The sequence below is a fragment of the Vicia villosa genome, linkage group LG5 (genome assembly GCF_029867415.1).
Source record: "Vicia villosa cultivar HV-30 ecotype Madison, WI linkage group LG5, Vvil1.0, whole genome shotgun sequence".
Classification (NCBI taxonomy): domain Eukaryota; kingdom Viridiplantae; phylum Streptophyta; class Magnoliopsida; order Fabales; family Fabaceae; genus Vicia; species Vicia villosa.
In genome coordinates this window covers 160,066,302-160,094,011 of record NC_081184.1, presented here as the reverse complement: position 1 = coordinate 160,094,011, position 27,710 = coordinate 160,066,302, and the positions used below count along the sequence as shown (strand labels likewise).

The 27,710-nt window shown below is 33.9% G+C and overlaps 1 protein-coding gene across 3 annotated transcripts; it reads right to left on the bottom strand.

Moving 5' to 3' along the window:
* Positions 1-13,703: 13,703 nt before the first annotated feature.
* Positions 13,704-16,774, bottom strand: LOC131603543 (glycolate oxidase 1-like). 3 transcript variants are annotated; one of them, XM_058875892.1, is made up of 12 exons: positions 16,616-16,774; positions 16,068-16,211; positions 15,823-15,947; positions 15,664-15,710; positions 15,423-15,500; positions 15,144-15,268; positions 14,966-15,032; positions 14,803-14,868; positions 14,638-14,707; positions 14,426-14,526; positions 14,152-14,256; positions 13,704-14,055 (listed from the first exon to the last, which is right to left on the bottom strand). In XM_058875892.1, exons 2-12 carry the CDS (start codon positions 16,205-16,207, stop codon positions 13,870-13,872), a joined length of 1,110 nt encoding a protein of 369 aa, XP_058731875.1. In that variant the 5' UTR covers positions 16,208-16,211; positions 16,616-16,774; the 3' UTR covers positions 13,704-13,869. The 3 variants fall into 3 exon arrangements, with proteins under 3 accessions (XP_058731875.1, XP_058731878.1, XP_058731877.1); XM_058875895.1 differs by having other exon boundaries at positions 14,803-14,865; XM_058875894.1 differs by lacking the exon at positions 16,616-16,774 and adding an exon at positions 16,447-16,567.
* Positions 16,775-27,710: the final 10,936 nt, after the last annotated feature.

Sequence of the window (27,710 nt, the reverse complement as noted above, 5' to 3'; positions counted from 1 at the left end):
ATGTCTTCCCGGTGAAGGCTCTTTCCTAATTAGAGATCTGTAGTTCAAACCCCCAAGATGAATTATTCCCGGTGAAACATCTTGGCAAAAACCTTAGAACCCAAAATAGGACACATCCACCCAAAGAGGAATTATTCTCGGTGAAACCTCTTACCCATTTGCTTAAAGCCAAAATAATTTCAAAAACCACATAGCTTTCTCTTGTGCTATAACAAGGACCCTCGACTAGCCTCCTCTTGGGCTTTGTACAAGGACCCACAGGCTTCTTAAAAGCATTTCCAGCTTCCTCTTGAGCTTGTATACAAGGACCCATCAGGTTTCTTATAAACATAGGAATAGGTCTTTAGTTATCTTTTAGCCTACCTTGGTGAGTTTCTTCCAATTAAAACCAGACTTTAAACAAGCTAAGTTTGTCTCAATTTCACATTGAGTACACCTTTTGGAATGAGAGACATGGACAGTCTCTGTCACCCTTATCCTCATCAATTTTCCTTAGCAGAGTCTAGGATCCATGTTTGCTTATCCTCAGCAAGAGTCAGCCTTCATCTTGGGCTTTAAACAAGAAGTCTCTACTAGATAATCTTTCTGCCTTTCATTTCAACAAAAACCCCTGGAAAGGGTTAGCCTCCACATCATCCATCCATTTCAATAAAAACCCCTGGAAAGGGTTAGCCTCCAAAATCATTCTTCCAAAACCAAAGATTTATTCTCTTAGGAGACAATTTCCCCAAAAGAGTCAAAACCCCTGGAAAGGGTCAGCCTCCAAAGAACATGATAAAATCAGTCTTTTAACAGACAATTTCTCCAGCTGAGTCAAAACCCCTGGAAAGGGTCAGTCCCCAAAATCACTCCTTTAAATTCAAAGACTCATTCCTTTAAAAAGATAAATTCCCTCAAAAGAGTCAGCCTCAATTCTGGGCTTTGTACAGAACACCAAAAAACTCCTTAGTTTAAATTTTCCCCAGTAGAGTTATCATTTCAATAAGTCAATAAATCAATCAAAAAGCCTCAAGCTTGGGCCTCATGCAAGCCAGCTAAAGTCAAATCTTTTATACAGTAGATAGACATAGCTTATCTCTATAGAGAGATATTTTTACTACTCTACCACATTCAAACAAACAAACATTACATTTCATTTTAATCAAGTCTCCCATTTAGGATTTTGAAAGGCATGAGCTGGCAGTAAAACCCAGACATGTGGTAACTTTCCCTAATTTGGATGAGCATCTTTCTTTCATTTAAGAGGCATTTGACTGGTATACTTGCACATACACAAGTAAGGTCCCCCTCTTGAATGAAATGAATTCAGTTATTCTGTCACTCTTTTAAATGTTTGTGGTGGAATAGTACAAATACCTCTCTGTAAAGATGATTTCATGTCTCTTTATTGTAAACAGAGATTTAATTCAAGCTTCAACCTTGAGCTTCAAGCAAGGCACCAAAAATCATTAATTTCCCTAGCTAGTTCCCCGAACTACATTAAGCTCTGACTTCCACTAGGGATATGTAGGCATGAGGTTCACAAGGAATCTCAGCGAGCTAATAAAATACCAAAAATAGTCAGTTTGTTTGTCTGTCTGTCTTTTTCAAATCAATTCAATTCCTTCTCCTAACACAAAGGAGAAACTTTCCCAATCATTAGCAATAAACACAAGACACAGAGAAGGTTCCTGTAGAGTACTACAGATATGTAGGGTGTTTAAACACTTCCCTATGTATAACCGACCCCCCGAACTCCAGAATTTCTAGTCTAGGTGAAATCCCCACACTTAGCAAACTCTTAAGGTTCCTGTAGAGTACTACAGATATGTAGGGTGTTTAAACACTTCCCTATGTATAACCGACCCCCCGAACTCCAGAATTTCGTGTGATATCGTAGGAAGAACTGAAATAAAATTCATCCCACCCCGGGCGCATTCTCCTTCCAAATTTCGCGTGAAGGGTCTAGCGTGCCGTCCTCCCAAGTGAAACGGGGAGGTAAAAAAAACGACAACCACAATAGGTCTTTGCTAGGTAGTTTTAAAATTGCTTCAGTTATGTTCTTGAGCAGACGTTTTCCTGTGGATGCTCACCACATGGCTAATTTGGCCAAAACTGTAGGATCTAACATTTGGTTGGTGTGTCTTCCTAGTATTGTCCAAGTTGTTTCTGTTGTTGCCAATTCAGCTTAATGAAAATGTTTCAGTTGCTAAAAAAGATTATGATTGATTTAAGTATACGGGCTCGCGGGTAGAATTTTGCAAAACCGATGTCCGAACTAATTAACATCAGATTTCATTGGTTTGTTTCAGTTTTTTCCCGAACTAAAAAAATGTCTGACCCAAACACTATGATTTGGTTTGAATTTCAGCTAAGTTCGAATTATCCCGAACATATGAACACCCCTAAATTCTGGTTTGGACTCAAATTACCGTTTCTCGTTTTGTTTCAAACTGATTTAGATCTGGCTGCCTAATCAAATTATGTTGTTATTGTGCTCGATGAATCGTTCATCGATTCACATTATCTTTGTTAGCTCTTCAAATGCCTGTATGAGATGGATTGATAGTTTCTTATTCGTCTTCGATTTTGATGTCTCAACTTGTTTGAAAAGAAATGGTCGTGGTCGCTTGGTGCAATTTGTTAGTGTATTGTTGGTTAATGAACTTGCTATTGCATTGGCGGTTGAATTTATTCACCTTTTTCAAAATCTAAATTCAGTGCTTGTCATTTTACATTTTTGGTAGTTTGATTTCGCATTCCTACGTGAGTTCACTGAATTGTGCACGTGATACGTGAGTGTCTCTCAAAATTCAGGTTTTTTTAGGGTTTAGTTTGTGTATAATGTTATTTTTTTATCTACTTATATAATAATGTTGATTATTCGACATCCATTTTGTCATATATATACTATGATTTGAATATCTAAATTATAAATAAATTATAGTTTATTTATCACTCCAAACTTTTAAATTTCGCTCCGCCACTGAATCTAGTAGTTAGATTTGGAAATGAAGAACAAACTGAAAACTCACCAAAGGAGTCACCAAAGATCATCGGTTCTCGTAAGAAGGTTTGATACGAAATGCTCAATTTCAATTTTTGTTTTAACTGATTCAATTACATTTTCTGATTTTGAATGCTTAATCGTGTGTGGCACATTTCCTTCCACTATAGAACACGTTGAATTAATGATTTCTAATGGCATAGCCTCGCTGTCAGCTGCTATACAACACTTTCAAGTTGTCATAATCAACATCGAATTTCAACACGTGGAAAATTCATCTTTAAGACAATTTTGTAATGTTTCAAACAAGAGCTATGCTATTGCTACACCAATTTGATACACCGTAGACCATGTACACCGTATAGATATAATTATTATAACATTGGACAAATCCAAAGTACATAAAAAAATTATTAAAAAATTTGATAAGTACATATTTGGTGTATAAAATATGGTGTAGGTGTACAATTGGGTGTACAAGTAGCATTTCTCTTCAAACAATCACGAGTTCTCCGGAACATTATAATGTCAATGACATGAATCATAAATGATAGTTATGTGCACTTAAATTTTAATTTAATTTTTTAAATTTTGGTTTATAACAAATTCTATATTTTATGTAAAAAAAATAAAATGTATTTATTGATTTATCTTTAATTATAATGACCATTATAAGTTTTTTTTAAAGAAAAACAATAAATAAAAATTATTAGTTGATATTTTCTTTTATTTGAATCCAACAAGTTTATAAAACTCTATTAAATAATGATGATCAAAATTTTAAATTTTAAAGCAGAATTAATATAAAATTTGAAATTACAAGTTGGTTTAGATTTTATATTGATTTTTCTTTAAAATGTAAGATTTTGATGAATATTTTTTAATACGGAGTTTTATTATTCATGTGTTTTAAAGGAGATCTATTAATTACTTCGAAGAAGTCAAACAACTACTGGATTCATGGGTATAACTACTTTTACATGCATAAGACTAAGGTAGACTTATATTTTTCTTACTTCATTTTACTATTTTCGAAGCTTATTAATTGACTTGGGCGTTGGAGAGTTAACCTCGTAAGTCCACATCTCAAGATCTACCACATCAAAGATTTGCAACACCACATCAGGAATTCAACATTATAATTCAAGCATAGTTTGGGTTTCACTCCGAAACAGTGGCGTTGTCAATGAAAATCCTTCCTTGAAACATAATGCAAGGACAAAGAAGGATGATTTCTGTTTAGAGCTCCTTCATATCTTTCGCTTTGACGTTCCTCCCAATTTGTGGCATCAGTAGCCAAAAGGAATCACCACACAAAGAGAAGTTCATGAAGTTTAACTCCCATCGATATGTACAAGCAGAATGAGAAATGGAGCCAAGGACCCTAATGCCATGAAAGGATCGACGAAACACTATATAGAACATCGTCGAAACCATTACGAACCATAAATCCAAGCAGTTCGATGTCCCTCATGATGGTCGGGGCCATGAAGATTTATTTTATTTATTTATTTGATTAAAGTGCATAAGCAAACTAGCGTTCGAGAAATGTGGCTTTTCTAGGGAAAGCCCGACTTACTTCGACTAACTATTTTCAATTCACAAGTAAATTTACATAGATTTTTTTTCTTCGGATTGGGGTGCAACAACAATTTGGTTGAATAATCGTGTGAGGGTTACCCAACTTAGAGGGTGCAATTGCCTTTTATTGCAAGTATTTTCCGTTTTTCAATTTTTTCTTTTTCATTTTTTCCTCAATTAACCAGATACGGTACACGAATCAATATTATACTAGACTATTTTAATAAACTACTTGGGGATACTTCTCAAAAATTTAAGACTACGGTACGAAACGAGTTAAACTAACATCTCATTCCAGAGACCTACAGTGTTCAGATAATACCTATCTCACCAAATTTTTCGGGGTCATTAGACTCAACTTTTCTTCCCTTGGACTCTACTCCCTCCGTCTCATATTATAAACAAAAGTTATCATTTCAGATTTATTGAATAATTAATGTATCTGGACTATATATAGTCCAGAACTCCAGATACATTAATTATTCAATAAATCTGAAAAGGTAACTTTTGCTTATAATATGGGACGGATGGAGTATATACTTTTTTGCTAAAATCAAGATCATAAGTTTTTCGAAAAAAATTCACGCGGTTTTATTTTGAGAGAGTCTAATAAATGTGTTCACAATAAACACAACCCAACAAACACACAACAGAATAAGCACATATCAAAATAAACAAAATGCCATAAAAGTGAAAATGCAAAAAATAAATAAAAGGGAAATATTCCTCAACTTGAACTGGACATTGTCCCCAATGTTCCTGTAAAAATAAAGAAAGGTATAGAAAAACTCACCAAAACCTCATTGCGAAGGTGGAAAGCACAACATTAGCTGTTGCAGAGTCAGCTGCACATCTATGAGTCAGTGCCTTGTTTACTCTGCTATTCCCCATGCCTCATCAGTTCAACCTTAAGACTTTGAGCCTCTGATTTCATCCAATCCCATCAGTCCATATATTCATTTGAAGTACTAGTTGCATGATGTCCATCATTATTTCATCCATATCATTACCTGAAATGTCAGTCTTATATTCTGGGAAACCATCCTCTTCTGAAACATCATCAGTTGGAACTAGGGGTGTTCAAAAATATGGTTAACTGAATTGTATATTTGAATTGAACTGAATTGCACCATAAAAAAACCGAACCATTTAAATGGTTAACAAACTGAACCATTTAATTTAAACAATTCAAATTCAATTTAAAATTGGTTCAAAACCAGTTTTCTTTTATAAACTGGTTTAATTATATAATTCTTTTTTATTAAAAATAAAAAATCAATTAAAAGTAAAAAAATAATAATAATTTTGTTTAAAAATTTTTAAAATAAAAAATTTAGTTGATTATTCAAACAAGCTTTTATATATATATATATATATATATATATATATATATATATATATATATATATATATATATATATATATATATATATATATATATATATATATATATATATATATATATATATATATATATATATATATATATATATATATATATATATATATATAAAGATAGGTTAGTGCTTATATTATAAGCACTAAGTGTAGCTTAAATATTAATCTATACAAGGACTTACTAACAGAGAAATAAAGCTAACAATTAATTAGATGAGAGATATTGTTAAATTTGTTTGAATTATCGAATTTGAATTACCGAATGGTTCAAAGTGGCATTGAGTTCTTTCACTGTCAACATTTCTCCAACCCTAAAATAAATATAAATTGTGAAGTGAAGACGTAGTTACAAATTTGGAAGAAGAAGAAGAAGAAAAAGAGTATCTTGTAAGTGTAGAAGACAAATCGGAAGCATGTTGGAGTTTGGGTGATTTTATTGCGGAAAAGGGTTTAAATTTTGGAGAAAACAGAGATCGAGAAGATTGAGAAATTGTTTACGCAGAAGCAGAAATTGTTGAATGACGAAACGGTATATCAAATGCAACGGTTGTTATCTCAAGTGCTATAACTTGATTAAACCATGACGGTTTTAGATATTAAAATTTGGAAATAAAAAATAATTTCTGAATATAAAACAAAGATTTCAAAATTTAAAAAAAAATGTCGAAAATAATTTAATTTTTTTGGAAATTAAAAAAGATCTTGAAATTTTTTAAAAAAATTGGAAATAATTTTTTTTCACTGAAAATGAAAATAAAAAATTTAAGTTAAAAAAATATATATTTAGAAAAATATTTTTTAATATAATTTTTTTTAAAATTATTAATGAAATAAAAAAAATTAGTTTTAAAAAAAATTCAAAATATAAATTTGGTTTAAAATTGCAAACTGATTATTAACCAATTTATAAAAATAAACTGGTTTTAAACTAGTTTTAAATTGAATTAAAACCATTTTAACAGTTAATTGGTTTTTTATTGAAGTGGTTATTACAAACTGAACCGAACCATAAATGTGGTTTGGTTCAGTACAGTTTATGAACCATGAACACCCCTAATTGGAACGGCTCAACTATATAACCAATTGGCATCGATATCGACCCTTATTTATCTAGGGTTAGGAAAATACATGATGGGTCAATCATGGCTTATAAGTCCCCCAAATGGTTAATCATGCCTATACTAATGAGGGACTCCATTTCGCACCTAGTCTTACCTAACACACACATGAAGTTTTCTTCATTAAAAGCATATTTCAGATGTTCAACGATTGGATAAATTAATCCCCTGATTGAGATATACCCCTTACTGGAAGCAAAGATCTTTTTCAGATGCTTAACAAAGAAAAAACTGCATTAACATAATAACATTTAACCATGCAATGTAAAAAAAATAGCTCCCTTTGACCTGCTACCCCTGTCCTATTGCCCATGGCTAATATTGAATGAAGCAGGAATTTTTGTATATATATCTAAACACATGGTTTTGTATTTGAGGGGCCTTGGCACCGTTTGGTGTATATAAAGCATAAAAGATAATGTAAAGTGTAGATGCTTCCAATGAATCCTAGGCTTAGTTATAGAAAATTATTACATCCCAAGGCACTAAATTCAAATAATTGACACTAAAGATCGTAGCTGGAAATCACACGATAAAACGGAAAGAAAACAAGGTAAAAACATAGTGTAAACACCACATATCAGTCAAACACTCAAACTTGAACCATGCTAAAAAATGGGGGCATGGAAGGGGAGCTCACTCTTGGTCGGGGATAGTCCCTGACGATGTTGGAGAATTACACCATTTCCCAACAAATGGGATGGTAACACTTACACAAGCTCTGGACAAACGAGACGAGTAAGAATTACGCCAATTACCAATGGATGAGACAAGTAATGACGAAACCCAAAAAAAAAACATGAAGATTCCAAACAAGTGGGGCAGTTGAACCAAAATATAACAAGCTACCCCTATTCCCGACAAAGAGGAAGCATGAGACCAAACATCTCAAAGAGAAAAAGCGGTAAATCTATCAAACAGTGAGAAAAAATTGAATTGACATAATAAAATAAGTCATTACAAAGCATTGAAAACGAAACAACGACGCATAAATTGCGCCAAGAAGAATATTATACACCAGGACCTCCTTTGGGGTATTTGATGTCTCTTACAATGGCTATATACAGACCATTCTTTGGGGGTCAAATCGAGTGAGAAACTTGAACGCCTTAGCACTATAACTCCACCTGGTTGACCGAATCCTCTAAAGCACCAAAGACGACCATAAGACCCTCATCCATATATTCATTGACTTTCTTATGCATTATCGTCAACTTTTTAGTGTGACTCTCTAACTCTTGGCAGGATAGTCCTTTTCCTTGTTAAAGGAGTTTTCAACTAGCCAGTTGAGTCAACATCTCCATAAAAACCTTTGCCTCTTCTGATGCCTCATCTTTGGCCTTCAAAGATGCCCATAGCTTGGGCACCCGGGAAGCCAGAGTAGAGGGTGTACCATGAGCATCTTCCTCCTTCTGTAGGCCATCATCGTAAGTATGAATTCCTCTAATGACCAACCTTTCTCATCTACAACCTCTACTTTCGAACAACAAACTTCAATTAAGCTTGATGAATCAAATAATCTCCAATGGTTGCAACAAGTTGAAGATGTGCTTTAAGGCACAAAAATGGTGAAGTATGTTGTTTCTCCACAAATTCCTGAACGCTATCTAACTGTTGTTGATCATGATTTGTAAATTGAGAACCTTGTTTATGTTGCATGGGAAGAACAAGATTCACTGCTACGTACATGGTTGTTATCCACCATATCTGATTCGCTTCTATCTCAATATGTTCTCCTGCATCATTCGTGGCAGGTCTGGGAGAAAATTCATGTGAATTGCAATACGTAGATGGAAATTAGGTCACGCTAACTCAGATAAGAGTTGTGGTCTCTCTCTAAAGGTTCTCACACTGTAACTGAATTTTTTGTGCATGTTAACGATCGCCATTACGCTCATGCCTATTGGTGATCCTGTTATTATCCGAGATCAAGTCAAACTAATCCTTGAAGCTTTTCCTACTTGTTATGATTTAGTTGTTGGTATTGTTGTTGCTAGGTCATGATTTCTTTCCCTTGATGAACTTGAAGCTCTCCTTCTTGCTCAAGAGTCTAGAATTGAAAAGCATAAGAAAGAGGTAACTGAGAATGTCACAGACCAATGTGTGTACCGTTCTCCCACGTCTCCCAATATGATCTTCCAAAGACCTCCACATGCCACTACCATATTCACCAAGTTGGTGCAACACGACTACTAGCTCTAGTAACTAGAACTGATGCATCCAGTTCCTTTTAGAGACAATCTTTTTATCCTGATTCTAGTGCAACTCATCATGTCACACCAGATGTTGCTAATCTCATGGATGTTATGAGTCTACTTGGTTCAGATCAAGTTCACATAGGTAATGGACAATTTTTTGTCTATAAAATCTCTTGGTTCAATGTTTTTTCCTTCTGCATACTCTCCTCATAGATCCCTCAAACTAAATAACCTATTACTTTCATGCCATCACCAAAAACCTTGTTAGTGTAAACCAATTTGCCATGGATAATTTAGTTTTCTTTTAGTTCCATATTAGCACATGTTTTGTCAAATTTCATGATTATTATAGAGTTCTATTGAGAGGCTCTCTTAGAGATAATGACCTCTACAAGTTTGATAATCTGGATCAACCTTCCCCCTCAGCTTATTCGTGATTCAATACTTCCTTCCACAAGTCACCCTAATACTAGTTTAAATTCTAGGTCTCCATGTAATAAAACTACAACCATTGTTTAAATTCAAATATGGCATTTTAGATTGGGTCATCTCCATCATGAAACTCTTTGAAATATTCTCACTTAATGTAATATTCATATTGCTAATAAAATTATATTTGATTTTGTAATGCTTGTTTTTGAGGGAAATTTCATAGACTTCCCCCTCACACTTCTATTACACACTACACCAAACCTCTTGAGCTAATATTTTGTGATTTATAGGGTCCTGCCCCTATTACATCATCCGGTGGTTATACATATTTTCGATCATGTCTTGAAGCTTTTAGTAGGTTCACATGGATCTATCCCCTAAAACTTAAGTCTCAAACCTTTGACACTTTTAAACAATTCAAAGCTCTAGTTGAGCTCCAATTAAACTACAAAATAAAAGTCATTCAAACAAGCGGTGGAGGAAAGTTTAGACCCTTCTTCCAATTTCTATCAAATCTAGGGTTATCTCATAGACTAACCTGCCCCCATTCTCACCATCAAGATGGATCTGTTGAATGCAAACACATGCACATAGTAGAAACATGTCTAGCATTACTTGCTCAAGTCAAGCTTCCATAACAATTTTGGGATCAAGCCTTCTTAACTGCCACATATTTTATAAACAGACTACCTTTAAATGCTCAAAATAGTTCCTCAATTTTATTCACTCTATACTTCCAATTTCCTGACTATAAGTTTCTAAAGACATTTGGTTGGGCTTGTTTCCCATTCATAGGGCCTTATAATACACATAAACTTAACTTGTGAGTGGATGTGCTTGTTTCCCATTTTTGGATACTCACCCATTCATAGAGGTTACAAGTGTCTTGATCCTATTGGAAAAACCTTCATCTCCAAGAATGTCCTATTTAAAGAGATAAGATTTCCTTACGCAGAGCTCTTACCTTCCAATACAACCTTTCACTCTAGCACAGGTAGTTCCACTCACATCATTGTCCCTATGCTAGCTTTTCTTAAAACAACATCTTACTTCCTTGTGCCAAACCATGTGCCTGCCACTTATAATCATTCTACATCCTCTAGTCACGAGCTTCCATCTTCTACCTCTAACTCAGCCTCAATTTCCACTCTTGGTCAGTCTTCATCAAAGTCATCTTCCCCAACTCCAAATCAACATGAGTCTCTTCCCAGTACCACTTCAACACAAATTCAAATACAACTAGTTGAGCCTACCTCTACATCCTCACCTAAACCCTAGTTCACACACTCAAACCTCATCAAGTTCTTCTCATTTATCTTCAACTTTCTCCACTACTCTTCCCCTCCCACCTGATCCTATAATTCATCCTTAAAACTCACGTCACATGTTAATAAGTGCCAAAAAAGGTATTGTTCAACCCAAATTTAACCCTACACTTCTTCTCATTCAAGTTGAACCAACATCTTATAAGCAAGCCTTGACTATTCCTGAATGTCTTTCTGCCATACAAGCAGAATATGATGCTCTTATAAAAAAATGGTACATGGACCTTGGTTCCTCCTACTCCCCACAGACATCCTATTAGATGCAAGTGGATTTTCAAAATTAAAGAAAATCCTGATGGTACCATGAATAAAAACACGGACATGTTGGTGGAAAAGGGGTTCTATCAAGTAGAAGGCTTTGATTTCACTAAGACATTTTCACCAGTTGTTAAACCTATAACTGTGAGAATTGTACTTACTCTTGCAATTTCTCATAGTTGGGTTATTCAACAGCTTGGCATCAGTAATTCATTTCTCAATGGTATTCTCAATGAAGAAGTCTATGTGGTTCAACCTTCTCAATGGTATATATATATCTAAAATCAATCACAACTCACTTTTCAATATTTCTCTAACTAACTCTCTCACTCTATCTCTTTCTCTCAATTCCATGCATATTAGTTTCTAACATTGCATCATAAAGAGGAGGAACTGAGCATAATGGAAAAAGGAAGAGGCTCCCCCATTAAGGAAATAATTAATTTTCAAATATTTATCTCATAATGAATTTATTGCACAAAGTGTAATTTTGAATTTCTTAATCATGAATAATGTTAGTAATGATATGTTCATTATATTTATTTTTTTACTTTTAGCTTGTGATCAATCTCCCTATATTAATGGGCTTCGCCTCTCCATATAACAAAAAAAAAAACTCCCTATATTAAAGGAAGAAATTATAATAAAAAGACAGATGGAGTTTGAGTAAAAATTGAGAGGGGTTTTTCTTTGGTTCTAGGAATTGTGTTTTTAGCTTATCGACTCGCTGAGATGCTAAACTCCGACTCATCGACTGGAATTTCTATAACCGGTTGCAGCGTCTTCCACAAATCCACCTTCGTGACTCCTAACTCAGTCTTGAAGGATGGTTGGACAAAAGTGTTGGCAAGATGATAAAGATCAGTATGGATCTCAATTATACCAATAATCCTGAGGTGACTTGTATAAGGCAGTTGGTGGCATTAAATATAAGAGAACAATTCAAGTTAAAAGCTAATTTAGGCACATATTAAATTGCATTAAAGGAAATGACAACAGAAGAAATGCAAAAATTAAGAAAATCTGTAAGATGGCAGGCCAAATCTATCCTAATGAAGTTAGGTAAGATTTTCCTCCAGATAGAACTAGCAAGGTTATGGCCATGACAGACAAGTTTGTCCATACAAAATTTCCCTTCTCTAACCTTTTTCTCAAGCACAGTTAACCGTCTGTTTCATACCAATGAGCTCAGCATGAAGAGCATTATTCAAACCAAAGTTGCAAGCAAAGCAACCTAAAAAGGTAGCACAGTGATCCCGATAATCACCACAAGAGGCTCTTGAACGCGAACCAATTGCAGAACCATCGGTATTCATTTTTATCCAGCGAGTGTTAGGAGTCGTCCTTAAAAAATTGGAATTATTGCTACCTCTTGCTTATGTCTTGCTTCAATCAAGAAATGACTCGGGATTTCGTGATCCTCCAACCTAGCAGATATGCATCCCTTTGACAACTTGCCACTCATGGCTGCAGATGTCGTGACTTTTGATATGGCAGCGTGTGTATAATCAGGGAGTTGTTGAACCTGATGCAGTTCCTGGCTTCCAGATAGTGTGCACAATTTGAATGGTTTCTGCTAGAACTACCTGAATAGCCTGCTCACACCAGGAATTATTGCAGATCTTGAGTAAGTTTGCAGGAGAGGTTCTATCAATATTATGGTTGATTAAAATTCCAAATTAAGACCACAGATAATTAGCAAAGAAGCGGTGGAGAAACAAGTGGTGAGATGATTCATAATCAGTATAACATAGAACACAACCAGAGACAACGATCCATCCTCTACTCCACAAGTTTTCATCAGAGAGGATCCTCCTATGCATCAATCTCCTTAGGACAAAAGAATGAGATGGAGGAATGGACCTGCACCATATCAATAGACCAAGGCAACAAAAGAGCAGCTGATTTTAAGTGTAGGAAAGATTTCTTGACTGACAAGTAACCATCTCTGATGACACCAGGGATAAACCATGTATCTTTATTCACTAGATCAACCACATTTGCATTGAGCTTCTCTCTCTGATGACACCAGGCATAAACCATGTACCATTATTCACTAGATCAACCACATCTGCATTGAGCTAGTGATGAGTGAATCTAGGTATCACCAAGCTCTCAACCAAAGGGCTACCAAGCCGAGTGAAAGGGATTGAACCAGGACTAATTCCCAAGGGAGCAGAGAGATTTGCCAATCTAGCATGAAATATTGAACCAGTATAAATTTTTTTCTTGAAGTTGTTACATTGCTGCCCAGAAGCCTCCGCATATAATTATATTTGCAACAACCATCTTATGTTTCTTTTAGGAATGTGTATTTCTCGTTAATTGACCCAGAGATATTTTATACTGTTTAACAAAAGACATGGATAAAAGAGGAATAACTACAAATAACACAAGTCTAAATGCATTTTGAAAAGAAGTTCATTATTATTATTGAAAGTAGAAGTTTCTTATGGATCACTCATGGCTTATAATGCAAAACTAAGTTTTCTATTGAAGAATGAGATAAGAACAAATGATCCTCTAAAATATTCCTATTATTATCAGAAGCTCCAGCATGGAGTTCTGTCATTTTATAACCTAGGATCAATTCTTGGGCGGTCCCATTCTGTGACAACATGATCACGAGTTATCTCCTTGAGTGAGCGACAACCACATAATGCCATAGTTAGTTGAAACTCGTCATGAAGAATCTCAAGTACTTTCCTTACACCAGCTTCGCCATCAGCAGCCAACGAGAACACCACAGGTCTTCCAATCTAATATATTACAAGATCAAAGATAAAATGTATAAACACAAGCGATGTATGTAGGGATAGCTTTATATTTGGTTGTAAAAAATATCATATACTTACAAATACACCGGATGCTCCAAGAGCCAATGCTTTAAAAACATCTGTCCCCCTACGGACTCCGCCATCAAGAAAAACCGGAATTTTTCCACCTGCTGCTTTCACAACCTATTCAAGGCAAGCAACAAAAACCTTAGTAAAATCCATGCAAGAGACTTGAGAGTATAATGTTATAGTAGAATAAAGTAGCGTTTCAATATGTTAAAAGGATATAACTTTGCAATATGTTACAAAGTTGATAAACTAGGACCAAAAAGAAAAGGAAACAAACTTGTACCTCTTCTAAAGCCGTAATAGTTGCAGGCACATAGTCAAGTTGGCGAGCACCGTGATTGGAAACAATGATTCCAGAAACTCCAGCTTGTAAAGCTAACTTTGCTACATTATTAGAATAGTATTATGGAATTAAAATTAAGATTGATAAGAATAAATATGAAATGGAGGAAGAAAGCATAACATCAGAATATAGCTCTTTTGTAAGAAGCTTACTATCTTCAGATGTAATCACACCCTTCACTAAAATTGGCAATGAGGTGATTGTTTGAAGCCATTTCACATCCTGCAATAAGGTTTACCATAGTATTAATTACTTCCATACGCAATATTTTCGCAGGCAAGGAAATCTAACATACATATGTGAAAGATGTAAGTTACCTTCCAGTTGAGTGACCGGTCAACTTGGCCAGCAACATAAGAGGCTAGACCAGAATCATTAGTCTTCTAAATGATTGATTACAAATCGAAAATGGAAAAAGTAAGATGATCAGGAATGGTAAAAGCTATCTAATTTCTGAATTCATACTGATCACAAACAAACCTTATCCAGCTTTCCAAGATCCAATCCTTCATAGTTTTTCAAGATAAGGTGTGGCGGCATTGTAAATCTGTACAAGAACAAGCCATTGGCATATACATCATAAAACATAAGATTCATCAGTTCAACTGCGTTGAGCTATGTTAAATTTTGTAGAAAGATTGTCCAAATGATTTTCAACCTGTTTTTAATATCAGCTTCTCTACGACCAAGAATTGGAGTGTCCACAGTAAGCGCAATTGCCTTGAAACCGGCAGATTCAGCTCTTCTCACAAGCTGAGTAACCACATTTCTGTCTTTAAGCACCTAAGTTTATAAAAGAAAATAACAACAAATTAAGTTATAAAAAAAATAAGATAGTTGAGATCACTACTTGTGTAATTGCAGCAAGAGAGACATGCAACAGACACGTCACAGGGAAAAAGAGTCATGAAATAAGAAATGTAGGCAATATACTCACGTAGAGTTGGAAAAAGCGAATGCCAGGTCCAGTTGAAGCAACCTCCTCAACACTGGAAGTAGCCCATGAGGATAGTGTCTGTAACAAAAAAATCAATGAAACAATCAACAAGAAACTAATTAGGCATAACTGGTGCGTGGAGGATTGGAGAGAGATTCAATTATATAAATTACAAGGGAAAAATATAGTTGATGTTTGGGAACAAAACTAAAGTAGAGAACAAATATGAAGGAAATCACACCATGATTGTGCCAGCAGCTGATGCTGCCCTAGCAGTAGCGTATTCGCCTACACAAAAATACTGTCATTAAATTATATATAACAAGAAGAAAATACATGATACAATGGAAGTAGCATACTTAATGTAACACAGACCAATGAATTTAATGGCATTATATACCTTCAGGGTGAGCCATTTTTTGCATAGCTGTAGGAGCAATCATGATAGGCATTGATATATCAAAGCCTAATACATTTGTCGTCAAGTCTATCTTACTTACATCCCTAAGAATTCGCGGCCTGAACCTGTTTCGAATAAACATAGAGATTGAAATAAGGGTTTTACAGAACACATAAGGTTAAACCTAAATGCTTTAGCAGATAAAAATAAAATAAAATCAGGTTTTAGGAAACTAAGTAGATTACAGAATCCTTGAGAATGCATTTCGGTTCTCTTTCAATGTCCATTGGTCTTCTGCCCCTGATGCATAGTAGTCATAAATCATCTTTGGCAATTTTTGTTTTGCAATTGCTTCAAACTCGCTCACATTAGTTATCAAATCCATCTTCCTGAGGTGAGTAAAACACGGTGACTAAACAACATGAATTCATTCGAATATTTAAAAAAGTTCTATAACATCATCATATCACAATTAATATCTATGAAACACAGACACACACGACATTGACACATATCGGACATGGATCAAATCACAATTAATATCTATGAAACAGAAACACATACATAACACTGACTCGTATCAGACACGGACACGCATATGTTGAGTGCTACATAGATCAATACCTAACTCAATTCCAGCTATTTTTCCAATTGATGTGCGGTGTTAATTAATATTGTACAAAAGTATGATCCAACATAGATACATAGGTCCAATCTATACGGCTAGAAATAGCGTGGAATTAATAAAGAAAAACGAAAACAAAACGAAATATAAGAAGAAGGGATCACAGACCTTTGTTTTGAGAAGAGGGTGGAGCAAGAAAAAATGGTGAGAAAGTTAAACAAGTCTGGTAAGTGTGAGAGAGTGTAAGATGGCCAAATAGAAAACGAACAAAGCAAAGGCTATATAGTGACAAAATGACGAGTCATTTGTCAGCACATTGATATGGAATATATTGCAGGAATGTGGAATAGTATATTACAAAAAATGTAACTAGTTATCTCTCTTTCATCTTTTTTATTTGATCCCGCAATTATTATCATAGAACATTAATATAATAAATTCTCATCAATCTATTATACTAATGTATTATAATTAATTATTGGTCTCTAACTAAAATATTAATTTAGTGTAGTGAAATTAGGGGTAGAAATAGGTTAGGCTAGACTTTAGAAGATCTGAGTCTGACCTACGATAAATTTAAAAGGCCGGAGTTTGGCCTATGACCTATTATAGGTTCTCTATTTTTGTCTGGTCTGACATGGCCTGAAAGTCTATTTAAAAGTGTTTCTCATTAAAGTTTTCAATTAATTCAAATTTCTTAAGTCTTGTAGGTCGGCCCGCCTATATATGCATATATAGTCTGACCTATTTAGCATTTTTTTTAATATATATATGCATATATAGGTCAGCCTATTTTTAATATATATAAAAATATAGGCTGGCCTATAAGGTTTCATTAGCTTTTTTAATAATTTAAACCTGATCTATTTATTTAAATAGACTTTTAAAAAAGCGTAAGCCTAACATTTTTATTAAATTGACCTGGCCTGACCTGACCTTAAGAGGCTAGGCTATAGGGGCCCATATAGGGCGGCCTAGCGTATTCCCACCCTAAGTGAAATAAAGAGAAAGATGACTAAAGTTTGTAGAGAAAGATGAGAAGTATTAGGATTTATTTTTTCACCTTGGCGAAACGGCTCCGCTCTATTTGGCATGTTCGTTTTGTCAGTTTTTTTTTGCGGGGAGCACCAAAATTTTAGCCCCGCATTCTCTTATATATCTGCCCACGTCGTTCCGTTTTATTTTGCGGGTGCAGATATTAACATTAATTTTTGAAATTTTTAGGCTAAAAATATCTCAATTTTTTACGGGGTGGGTTAGGGTTTACGTCTACTCCATCCAAAATGCATGCCCTACGCTGCCCATTTTTTTCAGACTTTTGTAGGACGATCTAAATGAAGCAGACATGTCCGTTTGCCAGTCCTAGTCATATTTTTCGCACATCAAAAGCATATAATATAATCAATACAATTATTACCAATAAGGAAGAAAATTATTGTAAGACAATTACATTTAACATCTATTATTCTTAGCACTCTCCTTGGATATTCGTTTATGATGTCTCTCGTTAAAAAATTACTAAATAAATCTAATGGGAAAAAAATCTAGTGAAAGAAAAATAGTACAATATTATTTTAAGATAAATTCATTTCTCTCCCTCGGTTGAACGATCATTTCTTCGACGATGAAGATCAATCTTTTGAACTAGTTGATTAAAAGTTCTACTTGAAACTGACTCTGTGAAAAGGTCCACAAGATTATTAGATGTTTATATCATCACTCTTCTAAAGATCATTAGTGAAAAAGAACTTTGGAGAAATATGTTTGGTTGGATCTCCTTTAATATAAATCATCTTTCAATTTAGCGATGTATGTAGTATTATCTTTAAATATGGTTGTTGCATTTATTTTTCTGGAAGAAAAATCACAAGTTCGTTGTATGTGTAAAATTAGGGTATTTGAATGAAGAATTTTATGTTGAACAACCTAAAGAATTCATTGAACCCTGTTCACTAGATCATGTCTACAAGATTAAGACGATATTATATGGCATAAAAAAAACTCCCAGAGCTTGGTATGAAAGACTCACAAAGTTTCTCACTAGCAATGGTTATGTTATATATCGAATTGACAAAACATTGTTAGTTAAGAAAGAAGAAAGAAAGCTCACGATAGCCCAAACCTATGTGGATGACATTGTGTTTCGAGGGATGTTGAGCAAAATGATAGAACATTTTGTTCAACAAATGGAATATGAGTTCAAAATAAGTTTGGTTGGGGAACTTACTTACTTTCTTGGTATTCAAGTTAAACAAATGAAAGATGACATCTTTGTTACTCAAACAAGAATGTTAAGAATATTATAAAGAAGTTTGGTCTTAAAAATGTTACACCCTCATGTCAAGCTTACTAAAGATGATCAAGGAGTGAATCTTGATTAAAATTTCTATAGAAGTATAATTGGGAGTGTAACACCCTAAAACCATGAGTCTTATTTTTGAAAAATAAAACACACAAAGGATGTCACTTCATCTAAACATGCATACTTTATTCATGCAAAGTCAACTTAACTAGCAGTGGAAAAATTCAATTGAAACATAACTTCGAAAAAACATTAGTCCAGGGAAGTCTAGGAAATTAAAGTTCAACCACAACTCAATAAAATAACACAAACGCCTCGTTCCTCGATGTTACAAAATCAGAGCAATGACCAAAACTATACGAAAAACGAATAAATGCGAAGAGAGTCGTGAAGCCATCTTCCAATTCACAAGCTATCACTCTTACTGATTATCTGTACAAAATTGCCCAATGGCACACAACAACAAAAGAAAGGGGTGAGAATGCACCTTACAATATTAGCAGTGAGAATTACCCGCAAAGTGATAAAAAAATAAATATCGATACATCATTATCATCAAAACACAATCACAATTTACAATTCCAATTCCAATTCTTATTATATGCAATGCTAAATGCACCAACTCCTCAATCTATATGCATGCGGTACCGGATTGTTGGATATCAGAGGTGTATTACTGATTTATCCACGGTCTTTGATCCCTCTATGAACTAACGATTCCACCAAATGAATCTGAGACCCACCTCTGGTCCCTCACCTGAACCAACGATTCCACATAATGAATTTGAGATCACCACTTGACTGAAGTCCTACCTATCTCCAAAATATATGCATGCATGATAATGTGGACAACAAGCATGCAACTTAACACTCACCAAAAGTCATTTAACCATCATTCACCAAAAATGTTTCATATACGAACCAAACATTTTCCAATAATTAGGCCACCACTACAATTTCACAAGACTACTAATAACAACAAAATAATTACTTTCACCAATTATAATTATCAAACTCTATGACACCCAAAATTACCCTAAAAGGTTCTAAAGGATTTCAAAGAGGCAACTTTTATGAGTGATAACATCCTAAGGGTTGGCAGTTTGACTCATAATTGACCCAAAGCTAACTCGTAAGATCACTAATTTCAAAAATTGCATAAAATCAACGAGAAGCACCCCGAACTGGAAACTGCCAAAAAACGTCCCAAATCACCCGGACCCACCATCGACCACCATCAAGTCGTCGTCACCGATGATGGAAGCAATTATACCCAACATTTTTGGATGAATCAGATGTTGAAAGAGTATAATGTCATACAAGATGTTATGATATTATACCATAAGAACATGAGTATTATTAATATATCCAAGAATCTAGTACATTATAGTCGTACAAGTACATCATAGTCGTATAGGATTTCATTTCACCTAGGAACTTGTGGAATACAAAGTCATTTCTTTTGATCATGTTCCTAATGAAAAACAACTTGCAAATATATTTATTAAAGCCTTGGATGCAACTCAATTTGAAAAGTTGAGAAGTGCATTAGGGTTGAGTGCGATGGATATCTTGTAGCAATTAATGCTGAGGTGGCAGAAGAATAAATGGATCGAATTCTTGTCCATTCAGTCTATTTTTTCCAAGAATAAAGTAAATAATCTTTTTAGGACCAATAGGAGACCTAAAATAATTAATATTCAAAATATCTCATTTATTATTTATGTTTTTATTTCACGCTTCTCTGATATCACTCACCTTTCATCTTTCTTGAAATTATAATCTCTCTCTAATTGTTCGTCTTCAACCCCAATTTTTTGCAAGCTTGGTGGGTACACGCCAAGAAAATAATTCTTCTAGAAAGGAAAAGAAAAATGTGAACAAGGTATTTTTGCCATTTAAGAATTCCAAAAAGGATCTCCCCGAGAATGGTGTTTTCGCCATTTAAAAATTCCAAAAAAAGATCTCCCCGGGGATCGAATCCATGACCCTTACACATTACCCGTCGGTTGTGTTAAAAACTAAAGGTCAAGTGGCACACTTTTCATGTCGCCATTCGTTACCTCGTATGTGAAACCGAGGTAAGACCTCTTTTTCAACTAGGTAAAAGACGTTTTTTGTTGTAGTGTATGTAAGGTTAGAAGGCAGTGACAATGTGAGTGTCACCCGTGGAAAATGATATAAATACTAGAAAGGATGTTCCAGCAAATATCAAGAACAGTTCGGAGAACATGTTGAAGGATGAGGCTTCAAATAAGAAGGAAGTAAAGAAAGATGTCTCTAACATAAATGAAATCCTTGAAGAACTTGGAGAATACGTGTTAGATGAAGTTTAGAAGGATGTGATACCATATGTCAATGACAATGTCAGTGGAAATGTTGAAGATACAATTCCTATTATTGTTGAAGCTGAAACCTCAACAAGGACTCCAAAAAGGTCTAAGAGGACAACTGAGAAGAAAAAAAATTGTTTTGAAACCCAAGAAAACTACCACCAAAAAGTTTGTCACTCCAAGTAAGAAGAAAAAAATTTCAAATAAAAAGGAGGGTATTTTGAAGAAAAGGAAGTCTACTGAAAAGGGAAACAAAAATGCTGCTAAGAAGTCTACCATCAAGGACAATACTATTCTGAAAAGAAAGAATGTCCCTAAAAAGGAAGTTGGTGAAGAGGATGTCATTGAAAATCCTGAGGATATGTTGGTCCCCGTTGCTAAAAAGAGCAAAAAGGTTGTTGGAGGAAAGAAACTGCTAGTTAATGTTCCTGTGGTGCCCTTAGATAACATCTCCTTCCACTAATAGGAAAGTGTCTTAAAGTGGAAGGTCTTCCACAGGCGCGTTGCACCATAAAGAGAGATGTCAAAAGAAGCCCTAAAATTTTCAAAAATTATGGAGTTATTGGATGATGCACATGTCACAAAGAATGTGGTTATTATTGGTCTGTTTTACCCTAGGCTTGTGAAGGAATTCATTGTAAACATCCCAAAAGGTTTCAATGATGCAAGAAGTGCAAAGTTTAGAAAAGTCCATATGCGAGGACACAGGTTCAGATTTTTGCCACCCATTATAAATGAGTATCTGGGCAGAAGGAGACTTATAACTACTAATCGTGTTCCCTCTATGAAGACAATAGATCAGCAAATCACTAGGAATATTCATGATGACTAGCCGACCAAGGTTTTACTCACTACATTCAACTTGAGTGTGAAGTACACGAGGTTGCAAACTGAGCACCTACAAACCATGAATTAAGTATAAATCCAAGTCATGCTAATTTAATTTACCAAATATGAGTTAGAGCATATTTTGATTTTAGAGAGTATGATTTTGATCAAATGTTGAAACAAAATGAGTCTTTTGTAATTAAGCTTCCCATTGCCTTTCTATCTTTGATATGTGATATTCTGATTAAGCAAAAATGGGATACTTTAACTAGTGATGATATAACTGGTGTTCCACCAAGTCTTCTGAATTTTAGTTACAAACTTTTTGTTGGAAAACATGAGCTAGACATCATTCTCCCCAACTTTTTGGATTTTGGAGAATCACTTTTGTCTATAGGTGATTATATTCCTGAAGTGCCTCTTATGTCTAGGGCTTCTAGAGGTCACATTCTTAATATTCTTATGCAAGAGTCCAAAGCTTTGCAAGAAAATATTGCTACCTCGGCCACTAAAAAATTATGGTTAATGGTCTTATCCAAATGATGAACTCAAGGGCTTCTGTGACACCCACTTCTCAGTAAGTAGAACAAAATGTCAAGAAAGTTGTTGAAACATTAATTCAAAATGCATAACGGTAAAGCATTGAAGACGAAAAGGATGTGGAAAATGAGATTGATTCAAATGGTGGTGACTGTATGTAAAATGTGTTTAATGACGAAGTTTTTTATGGTTCCTTGATTAATTGATCTTGTAAGCCATATGTATGGCATGATATTGGTTTGTTCTATTTTGTCCTTGTGTGGGAGTTTGTTACATGGTGTTACTATTGCCCCTTGTAGAAACCTGCCCTAAAAATTTAGATTTTAGAGTTGCCACCTATTCTATTCTGCCAGGGCGAATAGGAAACCCTACGAAGTTTAGAAATCTGGATAAGTTATTATAATCAAGTCAAGGAAAGGTGTTAGGCACCCTTAATCCTTTTCTAAGGTTTCTTTGTAAGGTAAAGGTTTATGGCTAATAAAGAAAGGTGACAAAAAGTTAATTAGGGTAAACCTTAACCCTATTGAGATTTTGGAGAAGGGGACTCGCCTTGGTTACCAAGTGCCTACGTACCTCCTTAGGAAGGATCAGAGTCTACGTAGTTCAGGGTATGTTGGTGTTTTTTTAGAGGTTGTATGCCTTTGAAGTTTGTATGTTGAAGTGTATTTTAAATTACCGTACGCAGTTTGGTAATTGTCGCAGTTTTGTGTAATTCGCAGTTTGTGAAGATGTTAAAAGTTTATTATATGGCATACAACCCTTTTTAATATTTTGAAATTTTATTAATCGCGTTGCTCAATTGATTTGATCAACATAATTAATAAATTAGTAAAAAAAATTCCTAATTATCGTAACCGATTGATTCGATTAAAACCTTTAGTAAATTGAACAGTTTTGAATAAATTATTTAAATTAAAGTAAATTGAATAATTGATTCTTAATCATCATAATCAATTGATTTGATTAAAACAATTAATAAATCGACCCTAATATAAATTAGCTTGACAAAAATTAATTTTTGTCGCTAATCATTGTAATCGATTGATTTGATTAAAACAATTAACGAATTAAACCTTAAGTGTGCATATAAAATTATATCCAATTATTAATATCAATTTGAATATTTTTAATCCGAAGAACTATTATTAATCTGCGCGACTATTAAACATAATCGAACCAAATAACAATTATTTAAAATTAATCATGTAATTTAAAACAATTAATTATTCTTTCTTTTAACTAGAATGCAGGAGGTGTATTTTTTTGTTTAATATTAATCCAGGAGGTGTTAATCTAACCCTAAGTTGAAGAACCCTAACCCTAAATTTCCAGAAACCAACATCAAAACACACATGCATTCGACATAAAAACCTAAGCTAAGTGTCTCGGGTTAACTTTTATCTTGAATTCTGGATCGTGTAAGCTCCAATCTCCTTATTAATCCTCTCCTTTTTTCCTTGCAGGTGTTGGCGCAAGGTTGAAGGCTTCGCGCTTCAACACCCTTCTCCGATCTCTCTTTCTCCGTCTTTTAGATTAGGGTTTCTTCTTCATCCTCTTTTCTGTAGACTTAGGTTTCTTATTTATAGCCTTAGCGTTAATTCATATTAGGAATGATTCAATTTGTTGTAAATTATATTTGATTGTAATATATTTGATTTGTTAATAAAATTGGATTTGATTCAATTTGTAAATTAGATTGATCCTGTATTTGGACTTTTATTGTATATTTGATTCATAAGATTTGATTTTGATAATAATAATGATTAATAGTAATATTAATATAACTGATATAATAGATTTGTTTTTTAATGATAATACTAACTAAATAATAAAATAAAGATAGTAATTTATATATAGTTTATATAAAAAGAAATTAATGTTAGAAAAAAAACATGTTTTAAATAGGGAAAAACCGAAATATATAATTTAAACAAAAAATTAAAAATTAAAAATTAGGAACAAGTTAATGGGCCTAAATTTTCAATTGGACTCAAAGGACGTCCTATAGATACACCCCCACATTCAATTAGAAGGGTTTTTTTTAAGAGATTGGGTTTAACAATACGCACCGCAAAAACTACAATGACCACAATCGCAACACCCGCGGCTGCAACCGCATCCGCAGCCGTAACTGCAATTTAAAACTATGCACCAACCTTGTTAACCCTTTAGAAAATATGGTAAAAAGGAATGGGTATATGAGATCCCCCTATCTCAGTCTCAGACCTCTTTCAACCTTAAAATCTAAAGTTGGGCTTCCAATTATCAATACAAACATGGTACTTTTGAAGACGCGAGCCTTTATTCAAATCATCCATTATCCCAAAAACCTACACTCCTTAATATGAGTCTCATGTAATTCCAGTTAACACAATCATATGTTTGTTGAAAATCTACTTTCAAAATCATGCATTCAATGTTTTACCTTTTTGCTAAATCAATGATTTTAATTAGGACAGCCACACCATCTAAGATTTTCCTTCCAAATATAAAAGTTATATGGCAATGTGAGACAATATTACCTAGTACTCTTTTCAACCTTGATGCAAAAATATTTGAGATTATCTCGGATAAGCATCATACGAAGAAAGCTTACATGTACTTTCCTGAACCTTGTGGGTTGTAGTTCTTTGGTGTTCTTTAGTATTAGGGCTATGAATGATGCATTAATAGCCTTTGGTAACTTTGCATATTGATGAAATTGCTTGAAAAACTTCACTATACCCTTTCTAATATGTTCCAACATTTCTGCAGGAATACAAAGTTTAATTCATCTGGTCTAGGACTCTTCTATCCACATTATCCCTTATTTCCCTTGTTACCTCTTCCATTGTGAATTCTTGTTATATTCTTGCTCTTTCCTCCATAGAAATATTCCTAAATTCAATACCATCCAATACATGTATGCAATTATTTGTCTCTTTAAACCTTTCTTCAAGAACTCACTTCAATTCTCTATTGACTCCTTATACATTCTTTATTCTTATTTCATTTTATGACTGAAACAATTGCATTCGTTAACCTTAGTGCCTCCAGTAATGACTGGAAATATCTTGTGTTTTGGTTCCCTTTTATCACCCATTTGTGGCTTTACTTTTCCTTTATTAATTTTCCTTGTTCTGCAAGTTTCTCCTCACATGATTGGATGCCTTATTCATTCTTTCTATCATCTCTTTATTTTGTTCATCAGTGGTACTCATTTGTGAATTTATTTAATTTAATTCCTTAATTGCCTGTTCCACCTTTTAAATGTATCCATCCAAAAACTTTCATGTTCCAGACTCTCAACTTTGTTCTTAGCACTTCAAAATTTTCTTTCAAAACATATGTATATTTACCTTTTACATCAAATGTTCTTCCATTCCTTTTCCACAAATTTGACAAAGTCTTTATGTTCAAACCAACATATGTTCACTCTAAAGGCTTTTGGACTCCAATCCCTTTCATTATACTTGATCCAAATAGGGCTGTAATCTGAAACTTACCCGCCCCTTACCTCTTGTGCCTCCACTTTCTAATTGTCAATCAAATCTTCTGATAGTAGCAATCTATCCAATCTACTTTTTGACACAACTACAAAAAGCACATTTTGTAATATTTTCTTACTACCGCCACTTAACCAACCGAAGTAATATATGTTCATTAGGAACCTTTCATTTTCTTTTTATTTTTAAATCGCATATAACAACGGTCCAACTAAACAATCGTTGTGATATGTGAATGAGTGACACACTTCGAATCCCAACACCTGCAGTTTTATGTTTTTTGGTTAAAAAAAGGTGTGTTCTCTTAATTTTTATTTTTAAATAAAAATTAAACACTTTTCACCATACTCCGTATTAACAATTGTAGGTAAATATCAAGACGATTCACCATGATTCATTTTATCAACCACGGTGAAATTCTTTACCTATATAAGCTAACTTAAATTACTTCAAAAGAGACTTCGCTCAAAGTGAAATCCTAACTTTTCTCGCCCAATCTCTCAAAACTCCATCATATCTTTACAAAACTCCAATATAACTTCTCTAACTAGTATAAATCAAGGAAAGATGTTACAAATCCATGCAAGACGAAACAAGTAACTTATTTCTTTATCTTCATTTTTCAAGAATCTTTTCAAGGAAAGGTACGTACATGATTTTTTTATGAGTTATGATATTCTTGTTCAAAATATTTGTCTTATTTTTCTTGTTCAAAATATACATGAAATATTTTTCTTAGTCCAACATAGGGTTTATTGTTTTCTTTTTGTTAAGAGGAGATTATATATTTTTTTTTGTTGTTTTTGTTGAGATAAGTAAGGGTTTCAGTTATTCTCGAGGTATGTATCATACCCTAGTTTTTGATCCTAAGATCCCACTTCATTTGTATTGAATCTAAAAGAGTGTGATCATCATTAATTTCATTTAAAAAACATTCATGCATCATTTGCTAACCAAAAATATACAGAAATGTGTTTGCTTGTTGTTTGTTTCACAAGATAGTTGATTAACTTAAAGGCTCAAGCAATTAGGGTTTTGAGATTCTCAAAGAGACTCAAGCTTCTCATGTTATCAAGTGATTCCCCTCATCAATATTCAAGCTAAAGAATGCTTCAAACCAATATCAACAACTTTCAAATTTATCTGGTACACCAATTAGGGTTTTGACCTAATTCTCTAAGGAAGTTGACTTTTGGTCAAGGAATGGTCCTATGGCTCAAAGCATGCTTCAAAGATCACAAGTGCTTCATTATAGCCCACTCATATCATTAATTTAGCTAGAAGAGATTGATTCAATTGATTAACTTTGACTTTTGGAAAATTTGGTCAACCATGGACTTCTAAGATCAAAAATCATGAATATATGATTATTGAATCCATTTTATCAAGTTTAAAGGAGGAATCCTTTTCCGTCTCAGAATTTGTCTCCAAATACGTTGAAGACGAAATTTAAGCATTTTAGACACAAATTTCTTCCGTCTCCAAATAGACTATTTCTAGTAGTGAGTTAAAACAAACTCAACTGTATGATATTTACACAACATGTAAGAGCTTGGGATTAAATTAAAAATAAATTGTGTTTAGTGGAATCTTTCATTAATCGCAATGAAATTGAAAAGATTTTATACGAAAAATATATAATAGTTATTGACTATTGCATTCTTTTTGTATGTATATGTAACAGTCATTTTTTAAATTAAAAGAAAAAATAGTTTTCCGTAAATATATTATTAGATTTGCACTAAATCAATTGCTTTTAATTGAGTTTAATTTGG